Source organism: Neospora caninum, chromosome VIIa (genome assembly GCF_000208865.1).
Source record: "Neospora caninum Liverpool complete genome, chromosome VIIa".
NCBI lineage: Eukaryota > Apicomplexa > Conoidasida > Eucoccidiorida > Sarcocystidae > Neospora > Neospora caninum.
Window position 1 is genome coordinate 3,291,756 of NC_018393.1, and position 27,709 is coordinate 3,319,464.

At 52.2% G+C, this 27,709-nt stretch overlaps 5 protein-coding genes across 5 annotated transcripts; 4 read left to right on the forward strand and 1 right to left on the reverse strand.

Moving 5' to 3' along the window:
* Positions 1–1,225: 1,225 nt before the first annotated feature.
* On the forward strand, positions 1,226–9,842 carry NCLIV_022980 (hypothetical protein; the record flags this gene model as incomplete). Its single annotated transcript, XM_003882492.1, has 15 exons — positions 1,226–1,449; positions 1,742–1,948; positions 2,347–2,485; positions 3,042–3,230; positions 3,613–3,877; positions 4,135–4,277; positions 4,543–4,728; positions 5,400–5,484; positions 5,855–5,924; positions 6,305–6,803; positions 7,268–7,479; positions 8,124–8,193; positions 8,578–8,744; positions 9,075–9,251; positions 9,818–9,842. 15 exons carry the CDS (start codon positions 1,226–1,228, stop codon positions 9,840–9,842), a joined length of 2,658 nt encoding a protein of 885 aa, XP_003882541.1.
* A 2,754-nt stretch (positions 9,843–12,596) lies between these two features.
* On the forward strand, positions 12,597–14,543 carry NCLIV_022990 (conserved hypothetical protein; the record flags this gene model as incomplete). The annotated part of the gene is made up of 4 exons (XM_003882493.1): positions 12,597–12,703; positions 13,123–13,353; positions 13,813–13,913; positions 14,083–14,543. 4 exons carry the CDS (start codon positions 12,597–12,599, stop codon positions 14,541–14,543), a joined length of 900 nt encoding a protein of 299 aa, XP_003882542.1.
* A 3,412-nt stretch (positions 14,544–17,955) lies between these two features.
* Positions 17,956–18,393, forward strand: NCLIV_023000 (hypothetical protein; the record flags this gene model as incomplete). Its single annotated transcript, XM_003882494.1, has 1 exon — positions 17,956–18,393. The coding sequence occupies one exon, from the start codon at positions 17,956–17,958 to the stop codon at positions 18,391–18,393; it is 438 nt and encodes a 145-aa protein (XP_003882543.1).
* Positions 18,394–21,178: 2,785 nt separating this feature from the next.
* On the forward strand, positions 21,179–22,507 carry NCLIV_023010 (conserved hypothetical protein; the record flags this gene model as incomplete). The annotated part of the gene is made up of 1 exon (XM_003882495.1): positions 21,179–22,507. The coding sequence occupies one exon, from the start codon at positions 21,179–21,181 to the stop codon at positions 22,505–22,507; it is 1,329 nt and encodes a 442-aa protein (XP_003882544.1).
* A 2,141-nt stretch (positions 22,508–24,648) lies between these two features.
* NCLIV_023020 (Methyltransferase like 11A, related) lies at positions 24,649–26,549 on the reverse strand (the record flags this gene model as incomplete). Its single annotated transcript, XM_003882496.1, has 4 exons — positions 24,649–24,902; positions 25,672–25,855; positions 25,977–26,217; positions 26,467–26,549. 4 exons carry the CDS (start codon positions 26,547–26,549, stop codon positions 24,649–24,651), a joined length of 762 nt encoding a protein of 253 aa, XP_003882545.1.
* Positions 26,550–27,709: the final 1,160 nt, after the last annotated feature.

Genomic DNA, 27,709 nt, shown 5'->3' on the forward strand with positions numbered 1-27,709 from the left:
ATGATCGAGACAGAGGACAAGACGAGAAAAGAGTGACACCAGTGAAGCGAAAGGGTGGCAGCAAGAAGAGGAGCAAGAGAAGCGGCAGACTCGGAAGGACAGGAGTGGGAGCACCGGGGCGGGATTGGCCGAGAGACGGGATTGTTTTGGAAGACAATAGAGAAGGCAGGAAAGTGATAGCTTCGGAAATGTACGGGAGGAGAGAGTGAGAGATAAAAGGAAGGAGGCTTTGGGGGGAGGGTTCGTAAGGCTTTAGAGATCGCCTTGGCCTGGGGACGCACGAGCCTCTCCCACTCTAAAGGAGACGCGATGGAGCCTCGTTTTCAGTGGCGACTGCCTGAAAGGAAGAGCATGGCTGAGAATCTGTGACGGGGACCTCATTCTCCGATTATTCACTTTTGTCTTTCCTTCCGCTGTCTCCGCTTCTCCGTCTGCTGGTCTTGTTTTTGCCGCCTTGCTGGTCGGCGCGCGCCTTCCGGGGCTGGGCTCGGAGTTGAGGGTACCCACTTTGCTGCGGCTGCTTTCGACTCAGAGAGAGAAACAAGAAGAGAAGGACTACCCTGAGAAGCGAAAGAAGCAGGGAGACCGAAAGAGGAAGAACGAAGAGTGTGGAGAGGAACAGGCAGACGAAGGCGCCGTGGAGAGGGAAAACGGAGAACGAGGCGAGACATGTTAACGCTTCTCGTACCACGGAGAACCCGCCTGTCACTTCTGGAAGCTCCTTGCCCAGCCGAGCGACGACACATTTGCGGAGAGGATGCGCTGGAGCATGTTCAAGCCTTTCCGCGAGTCTTGTGTGTCCTGGACAATCGGCTGAAAAGAGCGAAAGGCCACCCTCTCCACAGAAAGCGCGTGCGGAAACTTTCGGTTAACTTCTTCCTTTTTCCACTTTCGGGGGGGACGGCGGCTTTAGCATCGACCGCTCGCCTTGTTTGTCTTTGTTTTCGCGTTTAAGTCTCCCACTTTTCTTCCCCTCTCGGCTCTGTCTTTCGTTTTGGTCTCCGCTGGCTTTCTCCGGAGTGTGGGTGCTTTGCTCTCTCTCGTATGCCGGCCTCGCCCCTTTGTATCTGAAGGCTCGTTTCTGTCATCTCTGTCTCCGTCTCGCTCCCCCGTTCTTCGCCTCTGGTGCGGTGCTCCGGTCGGTCGCGCGTTCAACGTGCGCCTCGTGCCCGGCGTGTTGTCCCGCCGCCCTTTCTCTCGGCTTCTTTTCCACCAGCAAAACGCGATGCGGTCGGTCGCGCCCTCGCCCGGCAACGCACGCCCTCTGGGAGGCTCTGCCGCCTCCCTCGCTGGCGCGGCTTCCTTCGGGTCCAGCTCCGATTTCGGGCTTTTTGGGCACAAAGCGATGACGGGCGATGAAGTCACGCGGCGCTGGGAATTTCTCCGCGCAGCCTTTAACCACATCTTCGCTCACGAGGCGGGTACACTCAGCTACGAGGAAGTCTATCGGTGAGGCGTTTCTGTCCGAAAGCGCTCATCTTCCATGCCACAGCAGAAGCACCTCTCCGCTTTTGGACACCGCCTCTGCATGCACATAGAAGGTGACTGCATGCATGTGTAGGCCTGTGTAGGTGGGGAAGCCTCGACTTATGTGGCTGCTGCTGAAGAGCACCGAAGCGAGCTACAGATACATATATAGATGCGAATACAAATTGCACCTGTGTAGCTGTATATGGAAAGCTCAGTGTGTATGCCAGAGGTGACGTTTTTGACGGCTCATCGTTGTTTGTCTCGTCTTTAGATACGCGTACTTGCTGGTGATAAACAAGAAAGGCCGCCTTCTGTACGACGGGACGCGACAGTGCATTGATGCGCACCTGGGGCTCGTGGCGACGGAGATTGCAGAGCAGGAGAACGAGGATCTGTTCCTCGTGGCGCTGCTGGAGAAGTGGAGAGATCATCGCGTTAACATGCAAATGATCAAAGACGTTCTCCTCTACTTGGACAAGTGAGCTGAGAGGCGACACGGCGAACGAAGGCGAGCAAAGCCGAAGAAGAACAGAGAGAAGAACTCCGCGCCGAGACACTTGCCAAGGCCACGGACCGTGAAAAAAACAGACTCGGATGAAGGGAACGTTTCTGCGCGTCGAAAGGGAAAGAGAACAAGGAAAAGGGGGAAGAGAAGACAGCGGCGGGTCGCCATCTCTACACGCGGCGGCTGTTTCACGCCGCAGTGTCTATTCGCTGCGAACGCGTCTCTCTCTATCTCTTTCTGCCTGTCTCTTTCTCTGTGTCCTTCTCTCTCCTGCGTTCCCTCCTCTTTCTGTGGCTTTCTGTGTCTTCCTCTGCTTGCTGCGAAGACGTGCGTCTCTTCGCGTGTCTCTCTCGCGCATCTTCTCTCTTTAGGCATTACGTGGAGATGCACCACTTGACGCCGTCCTTCTCGATGGGGATGAACCTGTTTTGCTCAACGGTTCTTCAACATCCGAGCATTCAACTGCGTTTTCGGCATTTGCTCATCGACAAAATCCGCAGGGAGAGAGAGGTGAGTCGGGGGGACGACCGGGCTCTCACCTGCATTTCAAAATTCTCCACGGTATTCAAACGGTGGACCACACCAACCTGTGTACATATCACGTATTCATATATATATATATATATCTTTATATATATAAATATATACGTTTATCTATAGTTGCACCTATATAGTTTCCTACTTCTATGTATATACATCTATAGACTGCTGTATACGTGAGATGGAGGTACCTAGAAGAAACGGCAAAGACGACGGAGTCGCACGAGTTTTTTCACGTCTCGTGCATCTCTGTCTAATTCACCCCACTCCAATATGATATATATATATATATATGCAAACGTTTGTCTTCATTTATCTCTTTACACGTCTATCTGGTGTCTACATGTAAACACAAATGTACGGATATCGACAGTTATAGCCGTACATTTATATTTACGTGTATATATATATATATATATATATATGTATATAGATGCGTGCGCACCTATACGTGGATTTTGCCGTATAAATACACAAGCATACAAAGGCGCATCGGTTTGAAGGTGACTTTGTTATTTTTATCCAGGGACAGCAGATTGATCGGATGGTGATGCGGGAGGCGATTTCGATGCTTTCGCAGTTGCGACTGCATGTGCATCGACAAGTGTACACGGAGGAGTTTGAGACGCCATTCCTGGCTGCAACTCGCGAGTTTTATGTTCGCGAGGCTGCGGAGTACATCGTGTACAATTCCTCGCCCGAGTATCTCCTAAAGGTAAACAGCCGAAACACCCTCGACGGCGTGCCGGAGGCCCCAGCGCGTTCTTCGGGAGTCTTACGTTCGCGCCGTTGAAAGGCTGCCTAAACGCACACACAGAGACGAGTCTTGGCTTCCGAAAGGCCACAGGCACGGCACGCAATTCCACGCAGTCATTCATGTGTCTTCACACATCTCTTTGTCGGAAACATGCACGTGCATGCAAAACATATATATATATATATATGTATACGTATATTTCCATGAATATATATATATATATATGTCTTCCGTTTTTGTGTACAAATCTGGCCGGTTTTTTTTCTCGCGCAGTTCAGAGAGGCTGGTTTTTGTACACGACGTTCTTGAGGCAGTTCTGTTCTTTGGTTTGCCTTGTCAGGCTGAGAATCGAATTCGCGAGGAAGCACAGCGCGTCGAAGACTACCTCGATCCTGAGACGGCAACGCCGCTGCGAGCTCTGATGGAGGAAGTTTGGCTCGGCCAGCACTTCAAGACTCTCGTATATAATCCGAATTCGGGTTGTGCGCATTTGTTTCAAGCCGACAAACTCGCAGATCTCGCGCGCATGCATCGGCTTTTCTCGACCGTCCCGGGAGCTCTCGAGGAAGTCCGTCAGGTCATGAAGGACTGCATCACCAAATACGGTACGTTTTCTCCTTTTCCTTGTTCTTGCATGTTATGTGTCTTCCTTTTGGTGCCTCCGCGCAGCTGCAGTTTCTTCCGTGTTTCCCCCCCGTGCTTGTCTCTGTTTCTCGCTTTTTCTTGAGCTCGTTCGTCCTTGTTTCCGTCCTCCCTTTTTGCGTCTTCTGTTGTCACGCGGTCTCTAGAGGGGGAGGGGAATATCGTGCGTCTCTGGCGCCGGTCTCAAAACTTTCTGAGGGTGTCGCGACCGGCTTTTCAGGCGAGTCCATTGTGCGGGATCCCGAGAAGACGCGAGATCCCGTGACGTTTGTCACAAACTTTCTCGCGCTCAAAGCAAAGTTCGACCAAATCGTCATCCGCGCGTTCGGCGAGAGCAAAGACGCCTTCGGTGCGCTCGTGGCGGTGAGCGAACGCTAGGGAAAGAGGGAAAAAGAGATGAGAGAAAGAGAGGGAAAGAGAGGAACATATGGAGGCGAGCAGAAAGAAGGGAGAGAAGGTGAACAGATAGAGGGCGAAAGACAGCAAAAAAACAAATCTGCGGGGTTGGCTGAGAGCCGGCATATCGAGGGCAAGCTGGGGCTGATGGTCAGATCGCGTGCTTTGTGTTTTTTCGATTTTTTGCCTCTCGCTACTTTCCGTCTCGCATGTTTCCCGTCTCTGTTTTTAGGCGTTCGAAACCGTCTTAAATACGGACACACGGGCAGCCCGGTTTCTCTCGCTGTACCTGGATGATTTGTTTCGGAAGAGCCTTCGCGGGCTCTCTGAAGTCGAGGCCGAACAAAAACTCGATGAAGTGCTTGTTCTCTTTCGGTACCTGCGTGACAAGGATATCTTCGAGGCCATGTACAAACAGGTAAGAAGCCTCGAGACTTTGAAAAGTGCAACACAGATTACGCCTCCACACTGCGCGGCCTCAATCGGCTTTTTGAGGCAGACGCAGCTGGTCTTGTCATGGGACATCGTTTTCCTCTCGCGCAACGGTTGGTGCTCCTGTATCTCTGTCCACGTATGAAGGTACAGAGTGAGAGCGCAGTGTACATACACCCGCGTCATGCTCGCGGTCTACCTTCGGGGGAATGCGTACGCGCAGGAACCTGTCTGTCAATGCGCCGATCTGTGCATTTGCGTCGCCTTGCATGACCGTATAGAGACATATAGATGCACAGATATGTCTAGATAGACGCTTGTAGATAAATGTATATATATATATATATGTATATATATATATATATATATGCATGTAGATCTACATGTATGCGCATGTATGCATACGCCTGCCTACGTTATTTACAAGCAGAACGGACATGCATTTGCTTGAGTGTACCGATGCGACGATTATAATCGCGACAAAGTTGCGTTTGGATGCTCTCGAGTGCCAGGCCACCAGAGTCATTCTTTCCGTGATTCCGGACAGGGCCCGCGTTGCACGAAGTTTGCAGATCTCGCGACGGAGACGTTTTCCAGGGAAGAATATTCTCCCTGAAAACTTTGGACGCGCTCCCCTCCTGTCTGAATTTCGTTCAGCACCTCGCGCGCCGCTTGCTGGGGGGTCGTTCCGCATCTGAAGAAGAGGAGAAGAAGATGATCGTAAAACTGAAGGCTGAATGCGGTCCGTCCACACGCAGACTCTCTGTGGAGGAACAGCCTTTTTCCTATCTGTCATCACCGGCAGTTTTGTCGCGTGATTTCTTCTTGTCTGTCGACATCCACACTCCTTCTTTTCTTTTTTGTTATAACACAATGATATTTACACAGTGCAACCCTGCAGACACGCACTCCGTTTCTTCCTATCCTCCCTTCCTGTCTCCATTCGCTTTCTCGTCATTCTCTCGGCTCTTCTTCTTTCTTTTCCCTCTTGCCGTATCGAGCCTCCGAGCACCCTGCTGTTTCCTTTCTCTGGTTGTCCCGACTCTTCTGTCTCCAGGCGCAGAGACAAGCGATGTCAGTGTCCCGTTTTCTCGTTCTGTCCCCGTGCTCAGGCCAACAGTACACGTCGAAGCTCGAGGGCATGTACCGAGACATGCAGGCGTCGGACGACATCATGCGGCAGTACCACGCTAGAGATGAAGATCTGCATAGGCAAGATATACCACTTCTATATATGTATATATATTCAGATGTATACATATACATATATATACATCTTTTCCTTTTTACGTATTCACATATCTGCTTATATATATATATATATATATATACACATATTTGAGCATGTATACTTATATATATACATATCTATACATGTTTTCTATGCACAAATATACAAATGCATGTATATATATATATATATATATAGGCGTGCGTATGAACTTTGGGTTATTGTGTTTGTTTCTTGGGTCTGTTCCCGGGGTTTCTCTCGTTATGCCAAGGCGAGAGGGTAAATCGGCCTTGTCTTCGCCGTTGTGTCGTGCTTGTCTCTTTCCCTTCAGAGAGGCTGCTCGACCCTTCTCTCTCTTGGATATCCGTTTCCAGCAACTGGGCCGTGGTCTCGCCTCCGCGTCTAGCGATGTTGCCTCGTCTTCCGACCTACCTCCAGACGGTGCCAACCTCGCATCCGAGCCTAACGCGAGTTGCAACTCCGAATCCTCTTCCTCTTCTTCCCTTTCCTCTTCCTCTTCTTCCTCTTCTTCCCTTTCCTCTTCCTCTTCTTCCTCTTCTTCCCTTTCCTCTTCCTCGTCTTCCTCTTCTTCCGCTTCTTCTTCCCCCTCCTCTGCTTCGTTTCGGGGCTGCGAGGCGCCTTCACGGAGGCCCGAAGATCTTGAGTTTTCGGTTCGCGTGATTACGCAGGGGACCTGGCCGGTGGATCCGCAAACGCTCATTGCGGAGCCTGAGCTGTTGCCAGGTGTCCTTGCGCGCGAGGCGAAGACATTCGAGACTTTCTATTTGGGACACCACAACGGCCGAGTGCTGAAGTGGAACCTCGGGCTGGTACAGCGCAGACGCAGAAACATGGCCGGAGAAAAAAGCAAACCAAAAAGGGATGCACCGGAGACGAGAGGAAAGAGAGAACACAGCGGAAAGAGACCGGGAGAGGGAGACAAAAGAGGAAGAAAAAAAAGACGGGCAGAGTGAACGAGGCGCGGGAGAAAGGAGGCAGGCAGAGACCGTTAGAGGGTCGGGACTGCGCGTGTGTTGCAGAGTTCAGGAAACGAAGTTGCACTTGTCGAGGAGGCGCCTCGAACTTAATCGATGTGGAAGAACGTTTTCATGTCGTAGGAGACTGAACCGCTCCACTGTCTGCGTTTTGTGGAATCCCCGTGGGACGGTGCACAACAATCACAAAGTTGGATCTCTGTATCTCGCCGTTCACGGTCGCGAGTCGCTGTCTTTGTCGTCTTCTCCTGGTCCTTGTAAGGCCTGTGTTTTCGTCTTCTCTTTTCTTGGCGTTCCAGGGAAAGGCGACTGTCCGGGGACTCCTGCGCCACAGTCGGCACGATTTCGAGTGTACAACGCTGCAGATGATTTTCCTCCTGGCCTTCAACTTCCTCCCTCCAGCGCCCGTCTCTGTCCGTGACCTTCTCGAACCTTTTTTCGCCGTCTCTTCAACGCTGTCGCTCGCCGAGCTAAAAAGGCAACTCATCAGCCTAACCACTCCCCGGTGCAAGTGCGCGCCAGAACAACCCGAGGGGCACCTCTCCACATCCACATGCTTATACATATGCATACACGTATACATGCATACACGTATACATGTATACATGTATATATCCATATATGCATATATAGCGGTGTGTGTATATATATCTCTCTGTCAGTCTATCTATCTATCTATCTATCTATCTATCTATCTATCTATCTATCTATCTATCTATCTATCTATCTATATATATATATATATATGTATATGCATATATTTACACGTGTGTATCACAAAAACTGTGTAGGTGAACATATGTGTACTCACAGTGCATGTGTCTCGGCTTCTGTACATGCATGTCTCCTTTCCGTATCTCTCCATTCCTATCGACATATATGTATAACTACGGTTTCACTGTTGCGCCAATGCGCCCTTGCATCTCTCTCTAGCTAGCTGTGTTAACTTCCGGAATTGTCTGCATTTCTTCCCTCGAGCTTTCTCTCTCCAACCCATAGATACATATATATATTTATATATACGTATCTTCATATTTGTGTCTGTATTCATATATGCATATGTGTGTTCATGGTGGACGAAGCGTGACGCTCGAGAAGGTGGGCGTGTGTGTTGATCTGTTGCGCGTTTTTTGTCTCGGGTGCTTTGTTTTCAAGAATTCTGCTTCGAACGTCCCCTGGGGACTCTTCGAATGCGCCAGAACTGAAGGACACGGACTCTCTGACGGTTCGTCTCTTTTTTCCTTGAGCCGAAACGCAGCAAATAACCAGAAGCGAGAAGGCGAGGCGGAAACTCCTGAGACCTATGTGTCTTACGCCCTTTCCTCAACCTGTGACCTGTCGCATGCGTCTCCCTGTCGACAATTTACAAACACCAAGCACGGAAGCGTATATGTCTATATTTGCAGACTTGGGTATCTAGACTGTATAGATGTCTCGGTGTATCTGTGTGCATACCGAAGCAGGAGAGTGCATGTGTGGTTTCGTGGGACCGTGTGTCGTGTGCGTCTTCCGTGGGCCGTGCGGGTTGTGTCGCGTTATGCAGCATCTCTCGTTTCCCTTTTGGCGAGGCTATGTGTCGCCTGGGGGTTTTCTCGGTTTGCTGTTCCAGGTGAATCTCGACTACACGAACAAACTGCGTCGCGTGCGAGTGCCCCTAATTGCCGTCTCGGCGACGGCGGGGAGTGGCGAGGCCGGAGACGGGTGGCCGACGCCGCACGTGGAGGTCCAGGCCGGTGCAGACGTCCCCTCGAGCGTCGAGCAAGATCGGAACTATTTGTAGGCGACGCAGCGTGCGAAGGCGCACAGAGCTTGTGTTGCCTGAGGAGGGTCGCCGCATGCGTTTCGAGCCGTCGTTCCTCCTCTCGCATCTGGTGCCTCTTTGTTTTTCCGAGCCTTCTGGCTCTTTGTGGCGCGCCGGCCGACCCCTCGAGGAGGACGGTCTTTTTCGCGGTTGTGCACTCCGCGAGGCCTTTCTTTGCCTTCCGTCGTGAGGGGATGTTTACGTTGGACGCTGAAGAAGCGCCAGCTTCCGCGGTTGTGTTTGGCGTCTCGGTCTTTTTCTGGCCCCCACACGTTTCGCGTCTCCGCGCCTTTTCCGCTGTTCAGGGTCGAGGCGGCCGTCGTGCGGGTGATGAAGACGCGAAGGCGGCTGGGCCACAACGATTTGCTCGTTGAAGTCACGCGCCATTTGGCGCCGCGTTTCCGGCCCTCGCCAGCTTTGATCAAGCGACGAATTGAGAAGCTGATCGAACGAGAATTCCTCGAAAGGGATGTCGCTGACAGGTGCGTTTCCCCCCTGCAAGGCGGTCGGTGTATTTCGACGTATTTTTCGCGAATACGTGGAGAGAGAGGGGGCTAGCCGCTGCCCCGAGCCGAACACGCCGGTGGACGCTTTCAATCTTCATAGGCAGCAGGAGACACGTGCAACAGTACCCGCCGGGAACTTTGCTTCGTTCGTCGGTGCAAATTCGTCTCCATCGATACCTGTTTCACAATCCACACCTAAATGTATTTATACACACATTCATATACATATATATATGTATATATATGTATATATATATATATGTATATATATATATGTTTATATATATATATATATATATGTATATATATATATATATATGTATATATATGTATATATGTATATATGCTTGGATCGGTCTGTGGTGTCTCCTTGTGTGTAACGTAACGTGAATTTGTGTGTAGTGAAGTTTTGTGCGGTTGTGTTGCTTTCGTTCAAATCCGCATACCTGATCTGAATGAAAGGAAAGAGGTGTGCTGGAAGTAGAGATTGGTCGAATCACAAGTGAGCGTTGTCTTTTTGTTGTGACGGGTTGTTCGTGCAGGAGAATGTACAACTACCTTGCCTAGGGCTCTCGCTATCTCATCGCTTCTGTTCTGAAGCTGGAGAAGCGACTTTTGAGTCCAATTCCTGGTTGGCATGTTTCCCCGATTTAGCTTCGTGGCCTTCCGGGCCGATCTGTTTCTTCCTCTTCTCATCTGCTCTCGCCGAGACGAACTCGTCTGTTGCCTTTCATCAGGCATCGCATGCCATCTCAAAAATCTTTCTTGCGCGGCTGTTGAAATTCAGTTTTTGATTCCGGGCGCGAAAGCGGAGGGGGAAAACGGGCGCTGGAGCAGTAGATCATTTTCGGTGTTTGTTCTGGCAAGATTCAGGGAAAGGCGTCTTTCCTTTCTTCGACAGACTGCGTGAAGACTTCGTTCCTAATTGCGCTGACTGTGCCGCATCTGACGGTTGTTCTTTGTCTTCGGAGGTGAAAGGAAACACCAGGCGGAAACGCGGCGGGAGATCCACTTTTAAAAACGTTTCCTCCAATGTCTCTTTCATTGCTCCCTCTGTCAACGAATAGACTCAAAAAAGTGCACACCTTTGGAAAAAGATACTTATCATCTGTGTATATATATGTGCACTCCTTACTTGTATAGGCATGCATATATTTATTTTATATATATGTATGCCTACTGGGCATTCAATATTAACGGGTACCCTTTTAAAGACAGCATGACCTGAATGTCTTCGCGATAAATCTTTTGTCGCTAGACGCTTGCATCCAGAACTGCCGTCGTTTCCGGAGATCTCCTCTGTTCTTCTTGCCCCTGGCTTCCCCCTTATCAGGCAAAATACCGCCTCGGCTTATATACGAAGACGGCGAGTGGATCAACCTGGCGAGGGAGGACTCCTAGGGTGCATTTTTTTTAGGTGCTCTCTTGGATCGTTCACCCGAATCCTTCCCGTTCCCTCCATTTCCGTCAGTTTACAGTAGAGCACTGTTTCACCGGTTACGCGAAACTTGTTAGCGGCTCTTTTTGGGTTGGCGAGAAGAGCTCGCCGATGGCTCTGGGAAATGGAGACGACTCCGCGAGATCTGGGAAACTGAAAGAATCTCTATCGCCTGCCTTCGTCGCCTGAGTGTAACTCTAGAAGTTAAGCACGTAGAAAAGGAACAACGCAGTCACACGGTTTTCCATTGTAGACTGGATAGCTTGTGACCAATCTCTGGCTGGTGAAGGCACGCGTTGCCCATGCCCGAGGGAAGTGTCAAACTTTGGATCTTGCACGTTCTTCTTCGCAGTAGGCATTAATTTAAAAAGGTGTGACTGCTACATTTCAGGGGCGGATACAGCAGTGGCACGCGAATTAAAGTTACGTGGCGTACAGACAGTTCATTTCGACGCCAAAGTGCAGTTTGGAAGCACAAATGGCATTGGCCGTTTGGGCAAGTCAGATAAAATCGGTTTACTTACGTACAGATATGCAGTCATTCATGCGTATATTGCAGATCCACTTATCCGTGTCCATGCGATGTAGCGGGGCATCCGACATGGAACCACATCGCGACAAACTGGTACCACTTTCTTAATGTGCACTGCGTCGATGGCGCTTCTTCTCGACGGTTGCAAGTCTTTACAAGAGCACCCCAAAGCCATGCTCCTTCTTGAGCCTCTCAAGAGTGCCTTCTGAGCTAGTGAAGATCGCAGTCCTCGCGTGGGAACTAAATCCCTCACATGTTTGACTTCGTCTCCAGATGGGCATACTTGCGTCCACATATCCATAAATACGTATATATATGTGTATTTTCAGATATGCTTTAGAATTCCGTACACTTGGGTCTGCTCCACTTGTGTTTGTTTCGCCTCACTGTTCGTGTGTGGCTTGGAAATGCCGAGGGTAGCGTTGACTCGTGCGCGGGAAACAGTGCGGTGTCATGGTATGGAACGCTCCACCGAAGTTTTTGTAAGTGAATGCGCCCTTCGGGTCACAGAGAATTCCACGCGCGAAGAACTCACGAGTTCCTTCTCGGTTTCGAGGCGATATACGGCTACATCTCAAACAGCATCGAGAGAAGCCCGACGCGTCACGTTGATTGGTGCTAGCTCTGCGCACCCGCGGAGTCCCTGAAAAACAGCACTACGCGTCGAACAGACAACGCGGGAAAAAGCATCGCTTTTCCTCCCTCTCGGATGAGGGCCAGTCCTGTCAATAAGAGTGATGGCTGAGGAAGACAGGCAGAAACAGTGCGCATTTTCGTTTTGAAAGCGCCGAGAGTCCGTCGCGCGCTTGCGTGTGTCTTGTTCCCGTCCTGCCTTCCGGGAGTGTGGTGTCTTGTGAGGGTCAAACAGTCGCCACAGAGTTACTCCACATGTGCTTCACTTTCAGCGCTGCATTCTTTTCAAGAAATGCGTGGATGCTCTGCAGGAAAACACAGGGATCTTCTCAAGCGAATAGCATTTTCTGGTCTTTGGTTCTCTCAGCATTCGTTGTCCACCGCGCCATTGGCTGCTAGCTTCGGCCCGCGAATTCCGTATTTGTGAGAGCTTTGCTCCGGTTTCTCGCCATTGTCTCTTTCAAAAAAGATTGGCCTCCCGCTTCAAAATTCCTTTTCCAGAAGCGGGAGCGAGGCATCGACCGCGCGTCTAGCCAGTTGCGGAGGGTTGTAGCCCCTCCCTCGGCGGTTTGCCTCCCCGCTGCCGCTGTGCTCTTCTGGTGTTTCTCTGTGTCTCCCGCGGTAAAATCCGTGTGCCTTGAAAAGGAAAACGTGAGAGTTCGCCAGAGCTACGTTCAGAAACCCCTCACATGCGAACACAGTGGACTCCTTCAGGAAAATGGAGACTTGGAAACAAAAGGTCCCCCAATACTTGTCTCTCCATGGCAGCAACTCCTTAAGGGGGGGGAAGAAAACTTACAACTCCAATGTGCTCGTGGACAACTGGTACGGAAACAAACGCTCGCATTCTTCGAGAACCTCTCCCAAAATGCATTATGGGCAGGCATCCTCGCTCTCGTCACCGGCCGAGGGGTGCCGCGTTCACGCCGCTGGTCCTGTCACGGCCCCAACAGACAGCCCCTTTAGGCGCCAGTTTCAGTCCCCTTTTCCCACAGTCTGTGCCTTTCCCGTCAACTCGTGGAGGTCCATGACGTCTGTTTCGCCAAAACACCCGGTCTGTCCGTCTTCACAGCGCGCAGGACGTCTCTGGGCGAAAACGCGGCTGCGGTGGTGGTAGCTAGATAACCTCGGCACTCGCGAGCGCGACAAAGATTGCGAGGCACGTCCCTGTAGACTTCTACTCGGATTGTTGAGCAACACAAGTCTAGTTCCCTGTGCTGTTTGTCGCTGGTTTTGCTATTTAGGCGAAATGACCGTTTAGATGTCAAAACCGAGCAGAAATTGACTTCGTGGCGCATTCCCCATCCCCTCTATCCCGATGTTCCGCAAGGATCAAAGTACGAAACAAATTATCGACAGAGCTATGACTACGAAGACTGGGCACGCCGCCCCGTGAGCCTGTCGAAATACGGGATTCTCGGGCAAGACGACTCAGGGCCGGAATCCTGGACCACGGAGACGCGTTCGGAATACGAGTAAGTGACCAGAAGGGTATCGTGCCGCCTCCGTGGAGACTCTCAAGGACCGAACAATTCGGTGTCTTGTTGACCAGTGACTTATAGCACTGAGCGCTTGCCGTAGAAAATGCTGTTTATATTGCATAACTTTCTTTGTGGGTCACCTCCGTTGCCACTTTTGGAGCACCGGGATTGACACAAAGGACACCAGACTCACGCTTGTAGCAAAGATGCTGGAAGCAAGCTCTGTTTTTGACGGCTATGGTTCTCAGTCGATACGGGAAACTCGTCTTTCGCTTACCACACGAGGTGAAAATCGAGTTAGCCAGGTGAAAAGACGACGCCGGATGTGGAGCTTTCGCTTCAGATAGCAAGTGTGCTCGAAAGCCCGGGCAGGAAATGGGTAAACCTGTTGCGAGGTTTGACTTTCCCGAAAACTTGTCTCCAACACGTGCGTTGCGTTGTGTCTCCCAACAGGTCGCCGAGACGCCGAAGGGATCGACTTATGGCCCAGGGCCGGTGGCCCTACGGAAAAGATATCTATGCACGACCTGTCCACGGGAAAGAGGGTGTCTTGTGTAAGTCTGTTAAAACCCTTCGGGGGAAGAAGAGGGCGAAGGCAAGGGCTAGCGCAGTCACCAGAAAACGTTCTTCTCGATTTTAGGCTTCGTGGGTAATGTCCGTCGTCGTTCACGCGTTTCTCTGGAGTCAACGACCGTTTTTGCCGTCGCTGTTTTGCGTGTGCAGCTCATCCCATGGCGATTCATGTGAGTCCTACGCACCGAGAAGACTACATTCGCTCGCTTTCTCCCCGTCCACCTCATGAAAAACCTCCCGCTGGAGTCCCGAGCGGTTCCGGGCAACTGCCTCGTGGTTCACCGTATGCAGATTCCGCCCAGTCACAAGACGGCCATACAGAGCAGAAAAATTTCTGTCGTGTCACTTGTGGGGACCCAAGTGGTCAGCCAGGTGTACAAGACGTCAGTGTAGACAACCACGCGTTGCCTGCAGGCTCTCACGGTTTTCCTGGATATCCTGTCCACGTTAGACAGGCAAACGGCGGGGAATATCAGCAAGGCTATCCGGGGGCTCTCGCCACTGAAGGCAGCCTCGTTCGGCATGGCGAACAAACAGCCGGTGCTGCAGGGAGATGTTGCAGGCAAACCCCCGAGGACGGAGGAGAGGTGAAACGCGCCCACGGCATCTGAGACAAGTCAGGGTTTCAGGAGGAAGAGTCGGATCCGCAGTGAACTGTGACCTGGGCAGCTGCCGATTGCCAGTGATCGAGGGCGATTTGTTCGGAGTCCGAACCCTGAAGTGCTCGTAACGTCACGAGATTGTCTTTGTTCATATAATGAAAGCCTCAACAGACGCGGTTCAAATTCAGCACGTGGCTTCTCGGTAGGCACCCACAACCGAGTTGCCATTGTGACAGAATCTGGTCAACCCAATCCGTGTAGGGACCGGAGGTCGTCGCAAACGAAAGTACAGCGAACGCAATTGCCACACGTGGGAAGGAAGCAGAGCAAGGAAAGTCCTTTGGATCTCTGAAGAGCCGTACTCAAGATGGGATTTGTCTAGGCGCCTTGTGCTTTACTCGGGTTACACGTGCCGTTCGTGCTGGCGTGAGCTCTCGTTCGCATTGCAACCTCTTGAAAGTCCTTTGGCAAGACGAGCTCTCCATGGGCTAAAAAACACAGAAAAGTGCAGGTGTCCGGCAAATCAGATTCTGTTCGCGGTCTTAGTGTTTGGGGACGTGATTTCATGTTTGACTTGGTGCACCTCGTTCGAAAAGCCTACATCTGCGTTGCTTTTGTGAGCGAAGGTGTTCCTCCGGTAAATTTCAACCGCTGTGCGCGTTGCAGACAGTTATGTAAAAAGGAGGAGGCTGGTATTCGCGCCTTTTTTGTCGAATACTGTTCCGCTCTCGAAGTATCTAGGCACGCTACTCGATTTTCTTCCTTAGAAATCTGTGAAGCGGTTGCTTTGGGAGTGTCGCCGCTCCTGGGGTGCTAGGAAGTCGTGTCGTTTGAAACAACGTTGCCGCATGCGCGTCCTGACACGCAGGTAGTCCTACACTTTTCCAAATACGGGGGAGTCAAGTCCATCAAAGATCGTTGGGGGGATGCGGCCTGTATCGTGTGCCATCTGGGACGCTGTAGGACTTAACGTATGCAGCGTTGTACTTCACTGGCTAATTCTCGAGCTCCCTGAAAACGGGTGAACATTCACGCGTTTCCAATAAACTTTTACTGTACCCCACGAAATCCCAAGGTGAGGTGCGAAAATCAAGTACAGAGGTTGATTTTCGAAGTATCCGCTTCGAAGGTTCTGGCCACGATGGACAGTCTGAATCGAGAGACGCTTCATAAAAACGTCAAGAATCCCTTGTGCTTGTAGCCAGTCATGTGGAACAGAACGCAGGATTCAACGCTTTCGCGTCCATATCAAACGCCGTGTCGTTCGTTTGCCCACGGCAGCTACGTCAGGAGGCCGACGCTTTAGTGCGTTCAGACTGTGCTAAGAGAACGCAAGTGTTGGGGACCAACTCAGACGTTTTTCAGTCAATTAGAACAAAAACACGAGAGTGTTGCCAGACCTTCAGGCGACCCAGGGAGGCTGGTTTTTGACGACGACAGTCGGGTTACCATCAAATGGAGATGGCCTTTTGCTTGGAGAGATTGCAAACCATCCACTGCGTACAACGGCATTTTGAACATGGCACGCGATTTGTATTCACTGCGGAGGAGATGGAAGACTGCCACGAATTTTTGCGAGCTGAAACGTGTATGTGGGCTTTTGCTTTGCGAGAGTGGAACCAGTATCTACGCAACGTGGACCGGGTGGTTCGTTATTTCGACCCTCCCTGGAGCTAAGGGCGTCTCCATCGTCAGCGGAATCGTAGTGTATTCTGAGGTTGTAGTGGAAAAGGTCTTTGAGCCGGCACGAAAGCGTCTGCTGGCGAACCGCGGACGCTTGCACGGCACGAGGCCTTTGGTGGAAAAGCAAGAACTGCCAAACCACCAGATGGGTGTGCACGAGGTGGTGAAACGTATCGTCCACTCAGTTGCGCTTCTGGTCTTTTATGCCACAAGGGAAATCTAACAGCACTTTACTTACGGCGGCGCCCACATTACTGCAGACGAGCGAACAACCCGCAACGTTGCAACCATGTCTGTCGCGTTTCTTATCCAGAATCACGCACGAGAACTTTCCAGGAGGGAACACGCTCAATTCCAGTAACGTTCATTGCATGAGCTTCTGCTCCTATCTGCGATCCTGAACACAACGTGCAGCAGGGGTGACACTTGAAAAAGGTACTTTATCTCTATTGCCGCATATATCATTTATCGACATCGTGGTGGGGGCTGACAGCACAATTGCTGTTGCGTCGTTTCACCCTACAGACTAGAGTCTGCACATTCATCGTGCATTGCTATCTATTCCGTTGGAGACACTTGCTGCATGCTCGCCACACGTGGAGCTTACAAACCCCTGCAGGCACAACATCAGCTTCGTGGCCCTCGAGTGTGACAAGGGGAGGAAATCCTAGCGTAGAAATGCATTTTCGTCGAGTTCAGAAAGAGAGAGGGGGACTTGAGGAGCAATCTGGCAATGAGGTGCTCTTTCATACGTGTCGCGTCCGGCCTGGACAAATCCTTGCAGCAAATCGGCATAAAAACGGCGGAAAGGCGATCAGCGCGGAGGGCCCCACAGGTTTATACAAATCGAAAACCACGGTGGATTCTCTCTGAAGGCGAAAGAACGAAGGTATTCCCAACACAAAGGCTTCTTCACGAGGCAACAAGTTCGTGACCCAACCAACAAACCGAGAAAGAATGGCCGTTCTAGACGGCCCGAGAGGACAGGCTGAGGACGGGCACTTGCGCGTTAGGCAACTGGAGTGCGACAACGAAATGTGAAATGTTGCCAAATGAACAGGAGCCGATTAGGATCTGCGAGATTGTCGGTGTTCGCGTACAGCACGTTCCTGTTGTCATCGTTCCAGCGCCCCTCTTTGTCGGGCTCTCCATACTTTCAGAGAACGCATTTCTCTTTCCCTCTGTAGATCCTCGATGAAGCTTCATATGGAACTGAAGTGACATACTGCACGGAGCTGCGTTTGTCTTGCTCGCTACGTCAGGGGATTCTTCTGCGGCACCGTGTCTGAGCACAGCACTCATCCCTGTTTTCGACTTGAGATATAGCGGCATAAATATTCTACGGGGATCGCATGCTTGTCTGACAGCTTTCAGCTCGCGGAAATGCAGCCTGTGCCTCTCTGCGCAGAACCCGCAGAAAGCAGCTGATCAGAAGCGGTTTCTCGAAGCACTGCACTTTGCAATTCCAGCATCGCTGGCACCGCGATGCTGAGCTTCATCTTCCCATCGGTGTCGAAATGCAATAGAAATCTGTGTACATCGTTACAGGTTTCCCCTCGTGGACGCGGGAGGTCAGTGAGACGGTCCAGACCCGTGTGTTGCTTGGAGTCTAATCCTGTGGCTGATCAACTGTAACCAGCTGTGAGGTCCGGCCGTTGCCTCCTTTCCAGTTCTTCGGGTCAGTTCCCTCGTCGCATTCACTTCTGGCCATTCTCTTGCGAGTTTCCTGGCGGCTACCATGTCGAGTCCGGTACACCACGCAGTTAGCCCACCTTCCAGTCTGGGAGTGGGTAGCAACTCGATGATGGTGTATGAATGCACCTACCGCTTGGGTCCATCAGAAGAGGAAAAGTTCTTCCCTTCCCGAGTTGAGAGCATGTTGGAAACGGTCATGAGCGACTTTTTCAAAGACAAAGTTTTCGACGCACAGCAAGTCCCCACCTGGGTTCAGGAAGCCAGCGGACGGGTGATGGAGGAGATGCAAGCGATGCAACACCAACAGATGCCGCGATTTAAAATCGTCGTTCAGGTCGTCATCGCCGAGAACGCCGGCCAGGGGATCCGTGTGTCGAGCAAAAGTCTGTGGGACATCAACCTCGACAACTGGGGAAGTTACACGCACGTCCAAAGCGACTTGTATGCCGTGGCAATGGTGTTTGGATGTTACCAGGAGTGACGACGCGGCAGATCGACGATCTCCGGCCGAGGGAAAAAGCGGTCTGCACTTGCTCTTTAACCGGAGAGCCCTTCAAAACATGTGGTTCGCACAGTGCAGGCGCGGAAGCGGCGGGAATGCGCTCTTGGAAGCTAAGCGGGAGGCTTTCTTGAAACCCGGATTGAGCAAAGAGATGAAAGCAACACGTCACAGGCCGGTCCCAGTCGGCTCCTTCACGCCGACGTTCTCCGAAGAAAGAACTTCCTGCTGCGACGCCTCAATCAGGATACTCAGTTCTTACGATCCATGGTTTTCTGAGAAAAACGAGTCTATGGGTGGGACCGTTGGTTTGCGAGGAGAAAATCCCAGTTATCGGACAAGGGGTTTCTTTGTGCGGGCGAGGCCATAACCTCGGCAGGGTTTTTAGCATCCGGCGGCGCGTTTCCTGCTGTGTCCGTGTAGACGTCGCGGAACCGAAGACGAAGGTTCGGGTTCGTCGGGAACTGAACATCTCAAGAGTGTGCAACGAAATGCGGCAGCGGGTCGCCGGCCCGCGTTCGAGAGTTGCTAAAACGCTTTGCTGAACGGCGCGCATATCGTCTGTGTGCTCCCGCTTCGCAGCTTTTTTTCCCGTACTTAAACTTCCCCTACGCAAAACAACCTAGATTACAGATACAGGTGACGCGGAGCCTGGTGAACCGTTGGTGCTGCCCAGAGCGTCCATACTCTCGGGAGACTTACGTGGCAGACACTCGACGGCAGCTTGGTTTCGAAATTGAGCGTGTCACTGTGAGGATGCTTGCCACGCTTCTTTTCTAACGTAGGAGAGACCGCTTACTATCTTCTTGGTCTCACCAAGGAATCCTGTGTTTCGATGTGAACCAGTCGATCAGAGTTACCTGCCGCCAGGAACGGCACAGAGCCTTTCGGGGCGACGGGTTTCCTCGTTCGAGGGCACCTCTTGCTTCATCCAAGAAAGGCAAACGCCCTCTGTTCCCGAGAATGCCCGTGCCTTCGCATAACTTTTGCTCGACGGAAATATGCCGCCTATTCAGAATCGCCGGACAGTGGAAAGGAAGGAAAGGCGCGTCTGTTGACTCGCCAGACTCCTCATCGGTCGTGCCTTTTTGTGGGAAGCACGGGGGGATAACACAAGTTAGACAGAAAGCTTTTGAGCACCACGGAAGATTCCCGGGAGTCTGTTGACTCAGCTCTGTCGTTGTTGAGGGGAACTTTTACCCTACACATGTCGTAACGTAAAGCGTCGAGCACTCTTCGCGATTGGATCATGCTCCCCATTTTGTGCAGTCTCCTCCAAGCTTGTTTTTTCTCGCTGCGCGCCTCTCGTCTGCCTGAGGTGCGTCGTGTACAGGGTAGCTGCGAGACACAAAGTCCCTCACACCAGATTGATCGCTTCAGACTGCGCCTTAGGATGCACACTTTTCTTCTCCAGAAGTATGTTCTTCAGTCGCGTCTCTGGACGGTCGGCGGGCACGTTTCTTTGCTTTGCTCTTGGGAGTCTCGACTTGACCGGATTTTCTCGGAAAGAGGACCAGCTTTTTCCCGAGGGGGAGACGAACGACCAAGTCTCTCAAATACTTTTTGCCAGTTTGCAAGATCGCCCTGCTTCACACCGAGGACGCACCGTCTCGTTGCCCAGTTTGTGCCGTTCTTTCCGGGGGGAATGGCCCAGTTCTTCTCGTCTTCCGCCGACTCTCGATGTCGTGTCTTCCTTTCTCGTCTCGCCTTTCCGTCCGCCTCGGTTTCGATCGGTTCAGTGACAGCGGCTCTCCGCGCGGTCTCGCCTCGCGGAAGGCACGACTCTGATTTTCGCATTTCCCCTGCCTCCTGGGCCAATCTCTCGAAAGACACACGCAAAAAGCGTGTTTTGCGTCTTTCCACTTTGCATCGAGGCGCCAATCTAATCGAAGTCGAGTTTGCCAACATGCCGCGAAAACCTCGAGTCACCTAACTGGGGGTTACGCTCGGTGATCGGCACCCTCTCCCCCGGCGCGGAAAGCCCCCAAAACGGCAAAAATGCGAGAGTTTTTGTCATCACGTCCCAGCAGAATCCCTTGCATTTTCGATCTGGGAAGCCCGAGCGTTTTCACACGTTTCCACGGTTTTACACAGACACTCTGCAGTTTGGTCTCCCCGCGCGGAGGCGTCGAGTCGCCGGAGGGGGAGCGCCGCTGCAAACAGCCACGCCGTCGAAATTCGATTTTCTTCGAACTCTTCCCTCCCCTCCCCCCCCCCCCCCCCCTTGGCTTCGTCCGCCTCGATCGTTCCCTCACCTGCTCTGGCGCCTTTTCTCGAGCCTTTTCGCGTCGCTTGCTTCCTTTCCGGTTCCGCCGCGCTAGAAAAGAGAGGCAGAGGGCGGCACGAGGTGGTCTCGCGGAGAGCAGCCGCTTCTTCCTTTTTCCCTGATCCTGTTTTCTCCACTGAACGGGTTTTCCGGGAGCAAAGTCTCACCGTTTCCTTTTCAGGGGACTGACTGCAGCGCTCACTTTTAGGTGCATTCGTGGTGGTTTAGGCACGAAGATCCTCAAAAAAACACGCGCTGCTGGAGAAAAACGGGCGAGCGGGGCGGTAAAATTCTTCCAATTTTGCCAACGTCGCCCGTGTGCGGCTTCGGATGGTCCTTGAGATGTACGCGGAGAGGAAGGCAAAATGCAGGGACTTGATTCAAATTCGTCGACGCCAGTTTCTCTCCCCGCTCCAGTGCCCTGGCGGCTCCCGGCTGTGGAAGTTTAGCCTATAGACACTCTCCGGAAAGGACGACGGCGCGCATAACCGAGAAAGAACCATGGACGAGCCGAGCGGGTGCGTCTCGCTCCCTCCTCGACCTTCCCCTTCTTCCTCGCCAGGCTCAGCATCTGAGTCAGCGGGTTCACTCCCCCAGCCGTCTTCTCCAGTCTCTCCTGTCCCCTCAGCTGTTTCTTCCTCTTCTGTTTCCTCTTCTGGCGTGGACAGCGACTGTTGCGTCGACGATTCTCTGTACTCTGTGGACGTGAAGGCGATGCGTTACCTGTCGCTTTCTGCGTTTCTCAAGGCTGGCCTACACCAAGTCGTTTCTGCCTTTTCCGCGTCCGACGCACCGAGTGTCTCTTCTGGGATGCCGTTGCCTCCGTTCCGCTCCTACGCCGCTCTCAACGCGGCTTTCCATGGCGCTGCGGAGAGAGAAGAAATCCGAAGAGAGGAAGAGGTGCGCGAGGCGGACCAGCCGTGGTCCGCCGACGGGGGAACGGAGGAGGAAGGCAACACCCCAACGGAGACAGCTGCAAACCTTCTGAAGGGGTCTGAACGCGGGGACTCCGCGACTCCGCTCTTCTCAGTGCCGTTCCTAGACGTGGTCCGGTCTCTTTGGCCGTACGGCGCAGAGGCCGCGGAGGGAGCGGCTGGGAACGCCGAGAACAACGCTGCCGACGGTGACCTTGCTGAGATCCTGTCGATGAAGCAGCTCGCGCTCGTCGACGCTGGGGTGTACGTCCGGCCGAACCTGTCTGAGATGCTGGCCGGCCTCGAGGACGAGAACCAAATGCGGAATTTGGTGAACCGCTGCCGCGCCATTGACGAGGAACTCGCCCGTCTTTTTGAGCGGAAGAAATGCGAGAAAGACGAGGCACAGCTGCAATGCGCCTCTTCCAGCGCTTCTCTCTCGGCTGTCTCTGAGGCGAGTTGCCCCCGTCAAACTCGCGCCGAATCGCCTTCCTCTTTGCCTTCCTCGATGCCTGCCTCGATGCCTCTCCCTGCTGAGCAAGCGTCGCTCCTCCGTCTCGCGGCTGTTTCCGCTGAGGCGACGCGGCTGCAGGAGGAGAAAAGGAGGCTCCAGAGACGAATGGAGCACCTTCGGGCTCTGTCGCGAGACCTCTGGAGTCTGTTCGGCCTCGACACCCAGCGCGATCGCGTCTCTCTCGCGCTCTTCCAGGCACTTTTCTGCTCGAACCCCCGATGCCCCGTCCAAGCCAGAGAGGCCGAAACGCTCTTTCAGCTGTGCCAGGGAGACGGCGAGAAGGGCGAACTTGCCTTCGAGGACATGCTCCTCGGCTTGCCGACGGGGGCCTACGAAGTGATGTTTGTCGTCCGAGAAATGAAGAGGAAAACTAGACAGACTTACCGCTACTTCTGGATATAGACCTCTCTAAAATCGAACACGCACGCGCAGAGATCAAGACACGGATTCCACGTATACATACACATCCATACGCATATATATATATATATATATATATCAACATATACATATATATATCAACATATAAATATATATATATATATATATATGTAGGCGAAAAGGATTGCCCGTGGATGCATGTCTGTGCCTGGTTGTTTGCATAAATATGGAGATACATGTGTGTACACCTGGAGTGGGTATATGCACAAGTACACAAACAACTGTTTATTCGTATAGATGCAGGGACGTTTTCATTCCCTTCGCAGACGAATGCGTTCAAACCGTGTCGATCTGGTTCTGAAATACGCTCCCTGCCGCTTGCGACAAAAGAGCTCTGGAGGCTCGCGTCGATTCGCTTGTGATCCTTCGCGGCAGTTGTTTGTCTCCGCAAGGCAGGCTTCGAGACAGTGCAGAGTAGTCTCTTTGGTCCTTTGTTCTTAACTCGCGCGTAGCCTCGCGGTTTCTGATATTTCTTTTCAGAGATGCTGCTCGTGTCTTCGAAGCTGACTCTTGTTTTTAAAACTCCCTCGAAAAAAACGCCTGTCCCCGTCGCTGCTCCCGAGAAGAAGGTTCCGCCCTCTCCTCTTCTTTCAGGGGCATATCCTGTCTTCCTTGTCGTGTTTGTTTCACTGAACGCTTGATAATCGCTTGTCTCCTTGGCAACAGAACGCCCTCGTTCCTGTCTGTCATTCCTGCCTGTCTTCTTTCCTTGCTCTCGCCACGTGCAAGAACACGCTGAGTCTTCAGTTCCCTCGAGTCGTCCGTCTTTTCAAAGTTCTCTGAGTTTTTCTAAACCCCTTCCAAATACTTTCTCCCTGTGTCCCTCGACACGCGTTCTCGAACGTGCTTTTTCTGCTGAGTTTCCGACATGCGAAATCTGTTCGGGCACCTGCCTCGTCCTGCACTGCTCGCCCCGTCTCTTCTTCGCGGTATTCCTTCTGCTTTCTCTTCGTCTCACCGTCTTGAGCGTTTCTGCGCCTTGTCCTCTTTCTGCTCTTCCCTGCCCGTTGACTCATCAAAGTACTCGCGACAGTTCAAAGAATTGCCGCGAGAGAGGCGCAAGCGCCACAGAGGCGACTGAGACTCTCCAGAGGAAATCTGACGAAAACCCGCCGGCGCGCGAAAGCGGGAAGCCTCACTCTTTTTTTCTCTATACAACTCGGGAAAAGAAAGCTTCTTGCCTGCCTGCGGGGGGGGGGGGGGGGGGGGGAAAGGTCTCCGGCCTTCTGCGCTGCTCTCCACATGACGATAACTCTCTACACGTTGACGCATATATATATATATATATCAGACTGTATCAGGCTATATCTATCAGTCTAGATGTGTTTCTGTCTCCGTGTAGTTGCATCCATCTGTATCCCCACGATCCATGTGTGTCCAATTACATCTTTCTGTAGGTGTCTAAATCTTTCGATACCGCTGTATACATCTCTCTACACATGCAAAAACATATATACAGGTGCTTGATGATGGCCCGGACTCCCTGTTAAGCTGTGCGTCTACCCGTCTTCTGTTTGTAAAACGGTGTATGTGACAGCATCTCAAGTTTCCCTAGAAAAATGGGAATTCACATTGTAAATGCAGGGACGAGTCGCCGGCTCTTTTTGAGATGGCTTGGTGGTTCGCCGCCGAAGAAAACCGGTGCAAGCGACCGCAAATGGAAAATCCGAGAAGAAAAATGTCTTTGTCGCTGAGTCCTCACATTCTTGCTGCATGCGCAGCCAGCAGACTCCCACTAGAGACACTCGAGAGTTCGAGAGAAAAGAGAGTCGACATGTGTGTCTCTCCGGGGAGTCGCAATGTTCACGACGCACACAAAGTAAAGAGTTCAGAAAGACCTCGCCAAGTCGTGCGAGAGAACGAGGACATCTCTTTCTCTTTCTTCGCTGTACCTCCCCTTCTTCCTCGACTTTCCTTCCTCTCTACGTCTTTCTCCTCTCTTTCTTCTCCCTTCTTGCCCGCGGCCTGGGTCTGGGACTCTGTGTCCCTCTAGTCCACGCAGCGCCCCCGTTCGTTCCTTCGCATCTCTTCACTCTCTGTTGCTCCTCGTTCTCTCTCTCTTTTGCGCGCTCTCGCGTTTACATTCTCTGACGTTCGTTTTGCTAGTTCTCCGCCGTTTCCGCCTTTGGCTCGAGCGGACGGAGACAGTACATGTTTACAGGAAAGAGGGACCGTGGGAAGTTGGGCTGTCGCATGTCGAAGAGGAGGCGCATGCCCGCCTGCTTGAAGAGCTGTCTGTAGTGCTTGTCTGTGCGCATGATGGAGTTGTCTTGTTTGTCGATCTCAAACCCGATCTCGCCGATGTTCTCCTTCACGCAGATGACGCCGCCGTGCTCCAGCGCACCCGCGCAGCGTTCTGAGAAGGCACAGAACGGACAGAACAACACACGCAGAAACGCATGCTCCTGGAGCGTCAGAAGGGAGCGCCCGCAGGGGCAAAAGGCGCGGAGGCCTTGCATCTTCGCCAAACGTGCGAGTTGAGGTCCTTGCATGCAGGGAAACTGCACTTTCGGATCTCGTGCTCTGCGATCGCAAGAGAGGCGTCTCCGCGATTCTCCGCACATTTCCGACGCCACCTTCTGCTGGGTCGCCGAGGCACAGCATCCTGAAGTAGAGGAGGGCGCAACGCTCTTCCAGTGCCCGTACAGCCACCGACGCGTCCACACCCTCGTCCATCCTTGTGCACACAAAACGCGCTCGCGGTCAGACCTATGTACATTTATCTATCTACCGATCTATCTTTATCTATCTATCTATCTATATCTATCTATCTATATCTATCTATCTATCTTTATCTATCTATATCTATCTATCTATACCTATCTATCTATCCATTTATATGTCTATCTATCTGTGTATATACATGTATCTATCTGCACGAATGGGTACGCCTATACGACAAAATACCCAAAGAGAGAGATGCAATCAGGGAGGAAGATCTGGTTCAGGACTTTTCGATCCGGTTTTTTCCCGCATCCACGTCCTCGTCCGTTAGCATGGCATAGGTGAGATCAAAATTGTGCACAGAGGACCGAGAGCTCTAAAGCATCCGCAGACACGAGCACCTCTGTCGCTAGACGGGAGAGGCGTCGAAAAGAGAGGCTAAGGAGGAGAGGACGACGCACTTAGGAGGTCCACGAGATCCGCGTCTGTGAGGTAGAGGATGCACCACTGGAGCCAGATGCAATCGTATTTCTTCGTAGGGGAGAAGTCTTGCAACGGTTGCTGGAAAATCTCTTTCAGACGCTCCGAGGCGACAAACTCAGGTGCCTGCCGGCAGAATTTTTCAATCGGCTCCACCATGTCCACCTGAAACGGAAAAGGAAGAGAGAAAAAGAGAGGAAAAGCTGAGAGAGCAGAAACCAAGCATGAGAGAGGGAAAAGGAACCGAGAGGACAGAACACTTCTCTTGGGAGGACGCCGGGGTTACCTGCTGAAACCGGTGGAGGAGACAGCCCTTGGTGACGCGGCCTATGCCGGCCCCGCAGTCAAGGGCGTAGTTGAATTGGCAGCTGCCTCCTTTATAAGCCGGAAGGGCCTTTATTTTGTCGAGAAAGCAGAGAGAAGCTTCTAAGTCGACAGCGGAGACGGCGTCGTAACCGTCCAGCATTCCAGTCACACTCGCCTCCTTCTTCTCCCAGTAGTCGCGCGCTCGACTGTACCACGACGGCCTAAAACGAGGAGAGAGAGAGAATCAGAGAAAGACGCAGCTAGAGAGGAAGAGAGAACAAGAGATAGGAAGAGAGAGATGACGAGGGAGGGAAAGAGAGAAGAAGAGAGAGAGAAAGATAGAGAGAAAAAAGAGAGAACGATAGAGAGAAAGAAGGGAGAGAGACGACCTCGGGGGGGAGACAGGCAGAAGGGCGGCGGCCTTCCGCAGGGCGGTGTTTCGCTGTCTGGGGTTTTCACGTTTTTCTTACTTTTTTTCCCCATCGCGGCCAAGCTCGTCGATCCACGCTTCGGCCACGCTGTCGTATTTCCGTCCGAGAGAGTTTTCGCCCATTGTGTCTCTTTCAGCACAAGGCGCAGAAAAGGACGACGCAGCCGCCAGCTGAAAACGACCGGGAGAGAGACACGAAGAAGAGAGCGCACGTGAAGAAGAAAAGGAGAAAGAAGGGGGAGAAGAGAGGCACCAGGAAAACGCGTGGAGATAGGCGGACGAGCCCGGTGAACGGGAAAAGGTACCGGGCGCTGGTGGAAGAGACGAAAGAGGAGAGGAGGAGTGCGGCAAGGTGGAGGAAACGCGAGACAAGGAGGAAGAAGACGACGAACGCGACAGAGAGGAAGAAGAGGCCGACGACTCGTCCGACGAGAACGGAGCCAGGCACGATCTGGAGGAGACGAGCAGAAGTCGACACTTTAGCAGCTGATTCCTCCCGCCTCTGTCGGCGATCCACGGGAACAGGTGCCACGCGCGCGGCATGTGCTCGGCGTCTCTCTCATTTCATCGCGTCACCCGGCGCCCTGTATTCGGAGGAACCTCGCGATCGGCTGCGCTCCGCACACGCGCCACGCGAGTTTCTGTCCAGACCCTAGAAGCCGGCTCTCGTCTGGGTTTTTGTCTTCTCCCTCACAACTTTGCCCCAAAGAGAAGGGGAATAGAGAAACAACAGGGAAAGCAGAACACGGAGAACAAAGACCGAAGCAAAAAGACCAAGGAGACGAACAAACCAAACGAAGGAAAAGAGTTCCGAAAGTGGGAACGAGGAGAACGCGCAACACTCAACACGAATGCCAGAGCGACGCCTACACCACAGAAGCGTAAGAGGGATACACCCTTGCCAGGACTCTTTAAAACACCATTCACAGGAAGAACTTCCTCTCATGCATATATCTCTCTCGCCTTCTCTGCATAGATCCAAACATATATACATATATATACATATACATATATATACATATATATATATATATATGTGTATACACTATATTAACTGCAGTTTACGTACATATACGTGTATACCATCGTAGCTTGGAAGGGGGTAAAAGCGGCCAGAGAGGCGAGAGCAGGAAATCGACAGAAGACACAGGATTGAAGGGACCAGCATGAGAGAAGAGTGGCGATGCCGAGGCTCGTGGAAACAGGGAAAACAGATCTTGAGGGAGAGACGAAAGATGGAGGAAAAGTCGAAGTGCCGCGCCTCCGAGCAGCTGCAGAGACAC